We start from the raw sequence: 13,922 nt of genomic DNA on the forward strand, positions 1-13,922 counted from the left end.
GACCTAGGGAGGATTTTAGTTAGGGACGATTTTTAATATAATTTTTAATTACGACACAGCTACCAATATTTGGCTTTTAATTTGGTCTTAGAGGGGTTTTTATTTTGGTATTTATTGTATTGTTACTTGTTTTTAATATGCTGTGCACCGCCCTGAGTCCTTCGGGAGAAGGGCGGTATATAAATCAAATTAATAATAAATCAAATTAATAATAATAATAATAAAAGATTCCCTCACGAAAACTTAATGGAGGAGCAGGCAGGAATTCAGAAGTTGCTCCTGCTCCCACTTCTTTTTTGCCCTTGATCCTTGGTCATGCTGTTTCTCTGTTTAGGTAATTATTAAGGAAATATCTCTGAAATGATTACCCAACAATGCACAGGTTGTCTAGTTTCAATTATAAGTGAAATAGGTTAACCTGTTTTCAGTGGTCTACCTCCTTTTTTGAGTTCAAGGCTATAATGAGGCTGAGCAGTCAGTTTTATCTTTCACTGGGTTGCTAGGGCTTCAGTCCCAAAAGTGGACAGAGTCTACACAACTAAAATACTGCATCCAGTTTTGGTCACCACGATGTAAAAAAGATGCTGAGACTCTAGAAAGAGTACAGAGAAGAGCAACAAAGAAGATTAGGGGACTGGAGGCTAAAACATATAAGGAACGGTTGCTGGAATTGGGTATGTCTAGTTTAATGAAGAGAAGGACGAGGGGGTACATGATAGCAGTGTTCCAATATCTCAGGGGCTGCCACAAAGAAGAGGGAGTCAAGCTATTCTCCAAAGTACCTAGAGGCAGGACAAGAAGCAATGGGTGGAAACTAACCAAAGAGAGAAGCAACCTAGAACTAAGGAGAAACTTCCTGATAGTTAGAACAATTAACCAATGGAACAACCTGCCTCCAGAAGCGGTGAATGCTCCAACACTGGAAGTTTTTAAGAAGAGACTGGACAGCCACTTGTCTGAATTGGTGTAGGGTTCCTGCCTGAGCAGGGGGTTGGACTCGATGACCTCCAAGGTCCCTTCCAACTTTTTTTTATATTATTATTATTATTATTATTATTATTATTATTATTATTATTATTATTATTATTATTACTACTACTACTACTACTACTACTACTACTACTACTACTACTACTACTACTACTAAATATAGTTAATATGATTACTTCCCCTGTATTTAATATCTTCCCCCTTCTGTCACATCAACACTTTTAGCTTATTGGCAACTGCATGAAGGACTCTGGGAATTATACACAAGGCTTAAAAAAACCCCACACATGTGGTATATTCAGGCTTTGAACTAACTCAAAGAGTTCAATACCATTGTTATTTGTCAAATGAAAACTGAGTGGTGTTGCTTTACTCAGCTAGTGTCATTTCTTAATGAAATATTCCCAGCTTTGTTTTTTGACTCTGTGTGTTACGCCCCTCTCCTGTTGTTAAAATGCCTCCACTGGTATAGAAATGCAACGTATCTTGCTCTTATCCTGACAGACCCCAGCAGCTGGCTTCCGTGTTTGGCTGTTAATATTCGAGATCTCTCCTTAAAGTTCCTGGTTTCTTTAATATACTTTAAAAACACTGTTCACCCTCTGAGATAATGAAGCAAGCTATATAGAACAATATCAAATGTTAATAAACGGCAGAAATAGTCAAAATTACATGAAATAATCAGATGTAACAAATTTAATAAATACTGTGGGTTTAAAAATAATTAATGCTAGAGAAATGGATTTTGTAGTTGGTCTGGTGGCAAAAAAAAAAAAAAGAGAATGGTGCTAGGTCAATCTTCATCAGGAACTTGTTTTCATAATTAGGACATAGCAATTTTATCACATAATACACCGAGAAATTTCTTGAAAAAGCTTTCCCCAGCCCATTAAAGCATGGCTTGAAATTAAACCTTCAGAGTCATTCTGCAGTCTTGGAGGACTTGTATTGCTGAATGACCATCCAAAATTCTTTGCTTCATATCTCTCAATAAAAAAGTAATGTTTGGAACATTATAGAGCAGCTAAGTGCACAGCCTTTTTCAAGTTGAAGGTCATATATGGCTTTTTACTGGCCACATTCCAAAGATGGAGTAAAACTAGACTATAGAAAGGGACAGGGCCAAGACAAAAGCTAGATTTAAAGCAACTAATTTTCACAAATTATGTTCAGTTAATTAGATCCATTCCCCTATATTTAAAAATGTCAGATTAGTAGCAAGACACAACAAAGCTTTAATTATAGGGCAGGAGTGCAAGCTTCTAGTTTGTTAGCTTTTTAAGTATGCCTGGGAGGGGGAGGGGGGAGGAGAGTGGAACGTCAGTTACCAGGAATATCATTTGACAGGATCATCGGACCTTTTTCCATTAGATTTTTCCTTTGCTTACAGTTACACTCAAGTATAAAGGATCTGCACAGAATATTGTTTCAGAATCTTGGAGCTCAGAAAGGTTTGAAGGTTCTCCCCTTAATTGTGAAAGTTCATGTTGCTACATAGTTCAGAGTCAAATCCAAGGATTACTAGTTGGCTAATACCAAAAGGTGCTCTCTCTTGAGCTTCCTCTATTTTGGGGGGGGGGTCAATTCCTAAGTAAAAAAATAAATAAATCTCATTTTTGTTACTTTTTTATTCTCCCTCTTTTTATGTCATTGTGGCACATGCAAAGATGAAAAATTAAATAGCCAGGTCTAAGATCATGGGACAGTTTAGTAAAAACAATTTCCATTCCCCTGCATCCAGACAGGAGACAATTGAGCAGCTGCTAAGCAATATGCTGGATGGAGAACAGAGCGAATCTGTCATAGTCAATGGGATCCAAGTCTTGCTGACCCTGCTGGAACCACGAAGACCCAGGTATGCAGCAAATGAGGACTGAGAGCAACAAAACATTTGTTACATTCAGAGCAGCAATATAGAGCCAAAAAGCTTAACAGAATTGTATGAAATATTCCTCGACAAATGTATACAGTTTGTAGCAGTGTTGTATCCTGATTGTCATGTTTTTCATTTTAAAAACTATTATTACTAATATCTGGTGATCCCTATCAGCAGAAATCCTCTGACAGTACCTTGTGAAGGCTGTAGTAACTGGAATAGGGCTCTACAAACAACCGTGACTTTAGAATTTTAGCATTTTGTTTCTCTGCTGGGCAATCAGTTTCTTGTTCATAACATCTGTATCTGCCACCACGTGAGTTAGGGCCTTAGTTATTCCAGTATTTTTCCTTCAGAGAGACTCTCGAACAGGAATGCAGAATAGTTCCCTTGGTGCATTTGATTTGCATCAAAGAATTTAAATTTCCTTAGCCAGAAAGGTGGACTAGTGAGAGCGCATCCCTGTAATGTGTGCCTCCTTTGATCTTCCTTGTAGGAGCGACTTGGGTGGCATAGGGGGCTTTTATTGCAATCTGGAGGGGCAGATGGAGATAACTGGTCCCAGCTGTGAAGTGGCTTCCAGCCAGGCCAGTTTGGGCACTCTGCAAGCCATCAAACAGCGTCTCAGGGAGCTTCATCGGCTGCTCCTTGATCCACCAAAGGTTAGTAGGCGTGCATGTGTACAGGCAAGATAAGAGTACAATTGAAACAGCAGGGAAGGAAGTAGCAGTGCCAATGGCGTTTTAAGTGTTCCAGAATGTTGGTTACAGAAGGATTCCCCTGTTTCCCTCATGGAACCTTCAGTGCGTTAACACTGGACTACGCAGTGCAAGGGCTGGGGAGTTTAGTTTTATCAAGACATTTGAGAATACATGCTTGGGAATTAGTAAATTTAGCGCTTGCCATATGAAAGAACATATGGCCAAGCAATGAAAAATGCTGGAAATGGATTTTGTATCTTTAAAAAAAAATCTGTATATATGTTCTTAGGGTAGAGTTATTAGTTTGGAGATAGGGAGAAATGTTGAAAGTAGTGGAGCTGGAATTATTTAAAGGTGGGGGAGCAAGATTTTAAATTGGGCAAGGCCCTCTGTTTTACATCTTAACTGCCCCTGCCAGTTTTTCCAAGAGAAAAATTTTGGCCTCGCCCGCTCAAGCTTTGGAACATTAGAGATGGGGAGGGGAGCGCTAGATGTGAGATGTTTTTTAAAAAAAATATACTTTTCTTCTAACAGAAAGAGGCCCTGCAGACTACCTGGGGGGTCCTGGACCCTCCTTTAGGAAACACTCGTCTGCATGTCGTGAAGCTGCTGGCCAGCTCATTGGGTACAAACAACACAGCACTGCGAGATGAGATCATTGAACTTGGGGCCCTTGACACTATGTTGGTGAGTATCAGTACTGCCACTGTTTGCTGGGATTTCTCTCTGATCTGTGGGCGAAGCATTTGGCTGCCTCTTAAAAGCTACAGTGCGACACTCTTCCTTTGTGAGCAGGAGGCAAAAGGTAAAGGTGTGTAACATTTTGTAGCTTAAGGATCATGCTTAAGGACTCGTACAAAAAAATGAGCCAGCTCGGAATCAATCCCAGTACTGACCACTCATTCAACAACTCTTCAAAGCTCTGATAGCAATGAAAAATGAGACAACTGGTCCTCAAAGTTGCAATCATTGCAACATGCTCACAGTCACATGGTCATGATTTAGGCACTTGGCAACTGGCACACACATTGGATGGTTGCAGCATCCCACAATCATATGGTCCCTATTTGTGACTATCACAGCTGGCTTCTAACAAGCAAAGTCAATGGGGAGGCATCAGGAAGTAGCAAGTTGAGGACAAATGATGTCATAAGTAATGACTCATAGTGATTATGTTAACGACTGCAGCTGAAACTGACATAAATCAATGTGGTCATGTGCTATTGCATTTAATAAACACATTGCTTAGCAATGGAATTGCCAATCCCAATTACAGCCAGTGAGTGAGGACCACCTGTAATACCTCCTCATATATAATATATCAAAATTATTTAATTCAATTTATATGGTTATGAAACAAATCTGGACAGTTCATAACATTAAAAATAACTAAAAACTATAAATAATAAAAAATTCAGAAAAGGAAAAAAATGACAGAAGACATACAGTGTGTAAACATCTATGACATCAGAGTCAAAATTCATTTCATAATAACAATTAGTAAACATTGTTGGCTCATTCATGGAACAGCCAGGTCTTCAAGACCTTTCTTAAAGTTATTAAAGGTCCAAGCCATTCAGGACTTGGGGGCAAGGTGGGGCACCTGCTGTTCCACAGGGCAAACATAACAAGAGAGAAGGCACACTTCCTGGATCCTACAAAATGACACCATTTCATAGATGGGGCATATATGGGGCACAGAACCCATCTGATATTATGGAGGAAGCTGGATAGATAGTACTTCAACAATGCTTGATCTGTGCTTTGAAGGGCCTTGCAGGAGACAACTAGAGCCTTGACTTCATTGCAGTAATCCAAACGAAAGGTTGCTGAGGCATGAGTATCCAAGGGCAGGGCCTCCCAATCCTGGATCATGTGCAACTGATGCATAAGATGGGTTCATGCAAAGAGCTTCCTTCTCAGTTTTATTTTTTTGCGTAGGAATCCTGAGTCCAAGCGGCTCCCTAGATTGCATCTAAGTTCTGATAGGTTGGTAGGTAGATCTGTCTGTCTGTCTGTCTATCTGTCTGTCTTCAGGATCCTGTGGTTCCCAAATCCACAGTCTTTCAGTCTTCCTAGATTGAACCTCAGCCTCTTTCTCCTCATGAATACAATCTCTAGACATTAAGATAGTACTTCAGCCGCATCATTTGGGCAACCAGGAGCTAAAATAAACAATTGGATATCATCAACTCACTGTTGATACCTAAACCCATATGGCTGGATTTTTGTAATGCCATTTAAAAAAAAACAGCATCAGAAGCATTTAAAAAAAAATAAAATAGTTGTAATATATACCCATCCAACAGATTATCTCATTGCTAAAATAATATTGCCTAAGCCAGCAAAAGAGAGAGCAAGCCAATTTGACTAGTGGTTAAAGTGTTGACCTAGGAATCAGGAGACTCTTGAGTTCTAGTCCTGAGGCATGAAAAACTATCTGGGTGATTTTGGGCCAGGCACACACACACTCAGCCCACCTCATAGGATTGTTTTTGTGGGGAAAATAAGAGGAAGAAAGAATATTGGTATGTTTGCCTCCTTGAATTGTATGTGAAAAAAATGGGTTAAAAAAAATCTTTTAAAAAGCCAAACCAAAATAACTAACTAAGAACAACATATTAATATAAATCTCCAAAATGTATATTTGATAAGAAAGAATCAAATTATGCATAGATTTGTCTATATGTTTCTGATATGGCTACATAATCAATTATATTTCAGGAGCTGCCTCCATTAAAACTAAGAGCATCTCAGGTTTCTTTGAAACTGCTACATTTCTGGACCATATTGTGTGCCCCTGTTACAAGATAATTTAAAACTGCATAATGGCTCAATAAAAATACAAAACACGGAATACATACACCTACCATGTTTACCCAAAAGTAAGACCTACCCCATTAATAAGCCCTGGCTTGATTTTTGAGGGTGGGCCTAATATACGCCCTACCCCAAAAATAAGCCCTAGTTTTGGGACTAGGTACATGCCTAAAAATAAAGCTGGGGGGGGTAGAGCTGTCCCACGCGCCCCGTACCCGCTTAATCCTTGCAGCCAGGCCTCCCATGAATCGACACCTAACATTGGCCACTTCTTCTGTGGCCGCTTGCATGCGTCAGAGGCCTTCAGGTAATGCCTCTGCAGCTGAGAATGGAGCTCTGGATTGATGCGCGCAGCACCCCCTGGCCTGCATTTCACCCTCAGAGGCCTTCCAGAAAGGCCTCTGCAGCCAAGAACCGAGCTACCCAGAGCTCCATTTTCAACTGCAGAAGCATTTCCTGAAGGCCTCTGACAGCAAAATGGAGGCTGGGGGTCACACGTGTGAGCAGCGGTGAGTGGCAGCAGAAGAAGTGGGCCAGCTAGGCAGGGCTGTCAGTGCCATTGCTACAAGGTGAGACTGTGGAAAAGACCCCTCCCCCAAATAAGACCTGGTGCCTCTTTTGGAGGCAAAAAAAAAAAAAAAAGACCAAGTCTTATTTTCGGGGAAACATCGTATTGCCGGTGCTCCATGCCATACCATATCTGAGGGGAAATCTGGTACTACAATAATTGGAAGTATTGGTTGAAAGGCATAAATAAAGACCTGCTATTCTATTCTTTTGTCTCTCGCTATCAGAACCTCTACTTCAAGTATACCTACAACAACTTCTTGCACGCCCAGGTGGAGGCCTGCCTTAGCAACATTTTCAGCCCCCTTGTTGGAGATGAAACGATAGAGAACCACCCAGAGCCCCACCCAGAAAGTCCAGTCATCCAACATGTAAGTTATGTGGGTCGTCTGTGGGTTCAAGATCCTTCTGTGTCATTGATGAGAGAAGCAGTACTCTGCTTTGATCCTGAATCCTGATGTTTGGAAATTGAAAGGAGATAAAACTGAAGGTCAGGATTATTTCAGAGACTCTGAAATGAACCATATACTGTAAGTATAAAGGGAATGAGACAACTTTGAAATAACAAGAAGAGGAGGGGGTTGTGGTGTCCTTGGTGCTCTCTGAGCCTGGTTGTTTTTTTACAGATGTTTCATTACCCAACTAGGTAATATCATCAGTGATGCAAATCTCACCCCCTTCTACCACTGATGATGTTACCTAGTTGGTAATGAAACATCTTCAAGAAAACAACCAAGCTCAGAGAGCACCAAGGACACCACAGTTCAACTCTGAGTTACAAATATTCTCTTCTATTGGAGAAGTGAATGCCTGGCTTATTAACAAGCTGGAAGAAGTATCTAAGGAAGTGGTTAACAATTGATCTCAGAAGTCTTCCTTTTTGTCTTTGGGCAGAAGCCATCACCATCCCTCTCGGCTTAGACTTTTGTGTTCAACTGATGAGCCCTGGAAACTTTTAAAAATAGCCATATAAAACCCCGCTAGTCTTTTATTGAGGTATAAGCATTGGTGCCCCTATAATTAGCAGGTATTGTATCAATTGTCTCCTGTTTTCTCCTTGTAGTTGCTACAGAAATGTCGCTTAATCCAAAGAATTTTATCTGCCTGGGAGGAGAATGAGCAGTCTCAGTAAGTAGTTATGGTGAAACTTTTAGTCTCCTGGTTAGATATTTCTCCTTTCTTCCTCCTCTTCCTTCAGAAAGAGTCCCAAGGAGTTCTTCCATATCTTGATCCTTCTTTGCTCCTTCCCTCATGCTTCAGGCCCCTGTTGCTTAGTCTCTTCTACTCATGGTTTTCATGGAGGTATTTACTGGCTTCTTTTCTTTCTTCACAAAACAGTTTCATTTGTTATTCTCCAGAAAGAGCTGAACTGCACTTTCCAGCATCTTTCAAATTGGCCCTGTTGGCTGGAGTTGCTGGGCATTGAAGGATTATCTGGAGATCCTTTTCTTTTCCCTGCATGCAGACCAATCGGAATAGCTTCGACTTATGAGCTCCATAGAAGCACTAAAGTCTCCTTTCCTCTTGTCATTTGTTTATTTCTTCTTTTTCAAACTATGCAAGTCATACCCACAGCCACCACCAGCCTCCATTCTCTCTGTCATCTCCTACAGATTGGATGGGGGAAGACGCATGGGCTATATGGGGCACCTCACCCGGATTGCCAATGCCTTAGCTCAAGGCTCTGAGAAGTGGCCTCATTCAAATCTCATCAAGCAGCTCTTAAAAGGTAATGCGAGGGGCAGCTTCAGGGAGTGAAGATTATGTTTCTTGTTCAGGATTGGCTAAAGTACCTTTTTAGCTGCTGAAATTAGCTGTTTGGGGAAACTGTATAGGAGTTTGTTTCCTGCCTTTTAGGAGAGGAAAAATATGGGTTCCCATTGAAGATTTGAGGTGTGTCGGGCAGGGGGTATTTTCAGCTAAGGTAGAGACACGAATAAGCCAAAATAGGGTTAATATTCGCTGTTCTGTGGTTTTACATCTTGAAAGGCTAGTTTAAATTATTGAATGCATATAATTTTGCAAATGTTCTGTGTGTTTATAAATGGGCAGTTTTGAAGTTGGGAAAATAGCTTGTAGTCTTGTTAGGGATTGAGAAAGAGGACTTGACCAAAAGATTTAGAGGGGAGATATGCATCAATTAACCCGAATAAATTTTCCTGAACTTTATATGAAGGACTACAACTCCAGAATCCTCCAATAGTGGGCTAAATTAATGGTTACTTTTCATACTTCCACTTGCTATGAACTTGCAAATTGCCACACAATTATTTACTAAATGTGGCTAGAGTTAGGACCTAAATACTTCTTGGTAGCAAAAAAAAAAGCCCACCTTACACAATGTAGCCAGAACAGCTGCGAACCACAGGTGGCTGGCTTCACACAAAGATGATTTTTTGATTTTGGCTTCTGCATGAACTAAGGCACAAAGGTTTTGCCAATAAATCAAGGTTAAAATATGTCATAATTTTATGGAAGGACCTGTCTGTATTCCTCAAACAAGGAAAAGGTTACCTCATTGATTTCTTTGAGGCTGTCTGGCTCCTAGTTACTATGGGCCACTATTTTTTCTGACACCTGAATTCTGTTGCATCCTGTGGACCAGCTCAGATGTTCCCAACTCCTGGGCTGTGGTCCACTACTGGGCCATGAGCCATTTGGAACTGGACCGCAGAAGCAGTAGGCATGCATGTGCACTCCATTTGTGAGTGTGCGTGCTTGTTGGCCACTCATGCGAAAATACACAACACACACACACACACACCAGGCAGCTCCCAGGTTGGGCAACTAGCTTATTTCTCAGTGTATTTATTTGCCTTCTCCTTCCATTCCCCAGCTTTAGGCTACTTACACTTTCTGATTTTCAGAGATGCCTGAAGAAGACCAAGAACAGTGGGAAAAATTTGTCTCGGGACCTTTATCAGAAACCAATAAGAAGAACACTGTGGATCTAGTTAGTTTTTTTTCTTTTCTATGCTTATTATAGTGTTCTAGACTTGGTTCTATATAAAATCTCTGGCAGAGTTGTGAAAACTATTCCACCAGAGATTGATATCTATCTTCTCTTAATTGAAGGAAGCATTTCCTAGTAATTTCACACTCTTCATGCTAAACTTCAATTACATCGCAAATTTTAGAAATAGATTTCTCCAGATGGCTCAGCTTGGCTAGTGATCTGGGGAACTTACTAGTGAACTCTCTATTGGTATTTCTAAGAATGCACTCTATTTCCTATGTAGCCAGAGGATCCGTAATTTAAGTCACCTGCAGCTACCCACTTCAGCCCTGGGTTCCTGGCATCTTTGTCATACTGCCCCTTTCAAAATAGTCCATAATGATTGAAAAGCTAGAACTCTGTATCAAAGTCACAGCAAACCAGGGGTGGGGAAGCACTGTTTAGAAAACGGGAGCTTGTTCAGCTAATCTGAGGACTTGAGTCTCTGCTGAAAATTCAGTATTGACAGAATTTGAGCTTCTGTTAAGGTATTTCTTGAAAACTGGGCAAATAAATCTCTGCTTTATATTCACGACGCTTTCAGAAGGAACCCTGTAACTAATTATCTTTTTCTTCTTCAGGTTAACTTGCACAATCTCCACTCATCAAGCGATGATGATGAGAACGATCTCAAGGAGTTCAGCTTCCCTCAGGAGGCTGTCCTACAGCAGGCAAGTGGCCTTGTCCATTCCTATCAGGAGGCATTTGTACTCCATACCCTTATCACCTGTCTGCCATGTGCTTGTTTATTTAAGAACCAAGGGCAATATTTTTAGCTCTGTGGGCTTTGTGCCTAAAAACACATTGCTTGCTCCAAAAGTCCTTTTAGTCATTTCCCACTCCCTCTGTCTTTTCCTCTACAGACATATGCTGTAATTAAGTAAATAATCAACACATCAAAAGCATCATACCTTTAATCTGAGAGATTAAGACTCCTTGAGGGGGTCTAGATTCTATATTTTAGCATGTTCCTTTCTGGCTGGCGGCCACGCAGAAACCTTGATTCCTCTGACAAATAGCCTCTCCTCTTTCAGAGGAATGTTCCATCTGTGTTATGAAAGTAAGAGTGCTTACGTAAGCAGCAGCGCCCACCTTGGAGACAGCAATATGTGCGGAAAGTTTCTGGAAAAGATATTTATCCTGCTCCCCACCTTTCTCAGCATAATCACCACCTGTATTTGGAGGCAACGGATATAGAATCTTGGTATTCTTTTCTTTAATGTAGTCATTGTATATGGTCAGATTCTGGCCATGTAGAAAATCATAGTAACAAGCCATACAATAAAATATTATAAAACCAACTCCCAAATAAAATACCACCCACCCACCCCAATATAAAACCATACAGAAGAAGAAGAGCCAGCAGTAGCCCAGTCATTATGTTTCATTTTTATTATCTTACTAACTTTTACATCTTGTGCTCAGAATCGGATTGATGCTACTTGGAATGAATTCAAGCCAGATGTTATCTGTTAGGATCTATTGGAAAGCACATAGATTTATTCAGGCAAAAGAATTTCCATGCGTTCTTAGATGCATCAGATCTAATAATCATCTGTTTTGGCTTGCAACTGGCTATATAAATTTAGTCAATAAATAAAATTCTCACTCCGCCGTTCCCTTTTGAGCTATTTATCATTCATGCTTATTTCCTATTATTACTTTTTTTCATAGGCTTTCGTAGGTTATCAAATGCAACAGATGACTTCATTTATTGACCACTTTGGTTTTCATGACGAAGAATTTGGCGAGCAAGAAGAGAATGTCAAGTTAGTGATGTGTTCACATTCCCCCCTTGCCTTTCTCCATGTCCTGTTTCTAGGCCCCTTTTAATGTGCTCTTTGGTGGCTGAGAATTGCCTTGCCTCCTGTGAGGACAATAGCATGGCACAGCTGATTTTTGTCTGCTCTGGAAAGGAAGCATGATTTTAAGCAGGATCCAGAAGCAAGACTAAGGGTTTCTAAAGCCTCACATATTAAATTATGTTCCTTTGGTCTGTGTATGCAAAGGGACATCTGCCTTTCACTGGCCTTAATTTCTGCTGATTATAATTTCCTATAATTCAGTTGTAAATTAATTAATGAGAATTAGATTATTCACTGAATACATTTCAGGAGCATTTGATTTGCATGTGCTTGTGCCTGGCAGTTTGTCATAGAATTACAAAGATGCATAGTCTTGCATCTTGCAGATTTGGTTATTGGTCCCAGTAAAATAACCCATTGGAGAGGTTAGATCAGCAATCCTCATCTGGATCATCCTTACATTTTGAGCTATAACTGGATCCCCAGCCTTTTTGGACTTGTGAATTTGATTTTAAGAAAGTGTTACGGACACTACAAGAATGCAACTTGTTATCCCATTCCCAAAATAGTTACTGGAGGGCATAGTTACTTACAAAATATGGATTTAAGTCATGGAATCTATTTGTGACCCAGAGGCATTCGTGGAGATAGTGAATACTCACAACTGGCACTTTGCTTTGCAACATTTTTTTCATTAAATGAATTCTTTAAAATTCCTTTTAAAAGTCTGACAGAGCAAAGAGCTTGTTTTATGTCAAAGAAGATGCCTTTCTTGGGACCTGTATGCCAACTGGCACGCTAGGGACCATAGAGCCTATAATTTCATTTTAGTTAAGGATGCTTAAAAAAAAGGTAAAGGAGTTCCTGCAGATTTTACTACACTAGTTTTTACTCTGCTAGTTGCCGGCTCATCTCCATTTCAAGGCCATTGAGCCAGCACTGTCCGAAGACATTTCCTCAGTCATGTGGCCAGCATGATGTCACAGAATGTTGTTACCTTCCTTCCAAAGTGGTACCTATTTATCACATTTGCATGCTTTTGAACTGGTAGGTTGGCAGGAGCTGAAGTGAGGACAGGAGCTCAACCTGTCACATGGCTCTTGGGTCCCAAACCTGGGCTGCTGACTTTTCAATCAGCAAGCCCAGAACCCTAACCGCTGAGCCACCATGCCGCCCTAAGGATGATAGCAGTCAGATAAAAAATACCTGGGAAAACCTTATCTGGGGAAGGCTGGCTAGGTGTTCATTCCATCTCATTGAGACCCATGAGCTAGTATTTGCTTGGCTTCTTTTGAGAATGTGAGAGGATTATATGAGTGGTGATGCTTCTTTCTTTGCCTTTGCACAGCCAGGACTCCATTTCATGAAATCTTTGTGTTTCTTGACCTCTCCGAAAGAGGGAATATGTTTTATTTATCTTTTATAAGAACATAAAATGAGCTTTATTTGATCAGATCAAAGACTCTCCTAGTCCATCAACCTGTGGATAATTGCTTTGAGAAAGTCCACAAGCAGAGAGGTTTCCTTTAAAATTTTGGAAGCCAGGATGATTTGATACTTGGAAATTGGATTTCATTGAATTAAAGCTCCCATCCCAGAGGCTCTGGCTTCTAGCTTGCTTTGCTCAGCTTGCCAAATGACAGAGCCTTGCCTGAAAAAGGGGAGGGTGTCTTAATTTTTCAAGTCATGTTAGCAACTAAAGATTTGATGTTCTTAGTCAAGACTGTCCAGTCATTCCTATTTTGCCAGTCTGTTTTGTTGTGGCAGTTCCAGCATGATGTTTGACCTGGGTGACCTAATTATTGAAAGGGGGGGAGCTGGAGACCTTATTGACAGGCACCTCATTCCATCCCCAGGCAGTTTTTTTTTTCCTTTCTCCAAGTCTCCTGACCTCATGTGTCTGCCTCTCTTTCTTTCTCTCCTTTTTCTTTCTCTTTTTCTGCCTATGTGGCCTGCAGCGCTCACTTCCAACGGTTGAAAAGGTAAATGCTAATGCGCTGCTCTTCTTCTTTTAAATACAAAGATGAGGCCAACAGCATACATATCTCCTTTCCATCTCTCCATACATGCACCACTTCAAATAAATACAAAGATTTCATCTAGGGAAACATGAGTAGATGAAAGCTCAGAAGTATTTTACACAGGTCCCTTCTGAGCCCAGTCTTTGC

At 40.6% G+C, this 13,922-nt stretch overlaps 1 protein-coding gene across 1 annotated transcript in view; it reads left to right on the top strand.

Moving 5' to 3' along the window:
• PPP6R1 (protein phosphatase 6 regulatory subunit 1) overlaps positions 1–13,922 on the top strand; it is a 34,024-nt gene that overhangs the window by 7,892 nt on the left and 12,210 nt on the right. The window contains exons 6-14 of the mRNA XM_015810261.1: positions 2,732–2,845; positions 3,363–3,528; positions 4,102–4,254; positions 7,182–7,325; positions 8,018–8,082; positions 8,568–8,683; positions 9,822–9,907; positions 10,531–10,620; positions 11,624–11,718. Of these exons, the coding sequence (XP_015665747.1) occupies positions 2,732–2,845; positions 3,363–3,528; positions 4,102–4,254; positions 7,182–7,325; positions 8,018–8,082; positions 8,568–8,683; positions 9,822–9,907; positions 10,531–10,620; positions 11,624–11,718 (1,029 nt within the window). The remainder of the gene's footprint in view (positions 1–2,731; positions 2,846–3,362; positions 3,529–4,101; positions 4,255–7,181; positions 7,326–8,017; positions 8,083–8,567; positions 8,684–9,821; positions 9,908–10,530; positions 10,621–11,623; positions 11,719–13,922) is intronic.

This window comes from Protobothrops mucrosquamatus, unplaced genomic scaffold (genome assembly GCF_001527695.2).
Source record: "Protobothrops mucrosquamatus isolate PMUCROS unplaced genomic scaffold, P.Mucros_1.0 scaffold8, whole genome shotgun sequence".
Lineage (NCBI taxonomy): Eukaryota > Metazoa > Chordata > Lepidosauria > Squamata > Viperidae > Protobothrops > Protobothrops mucrosquamatus.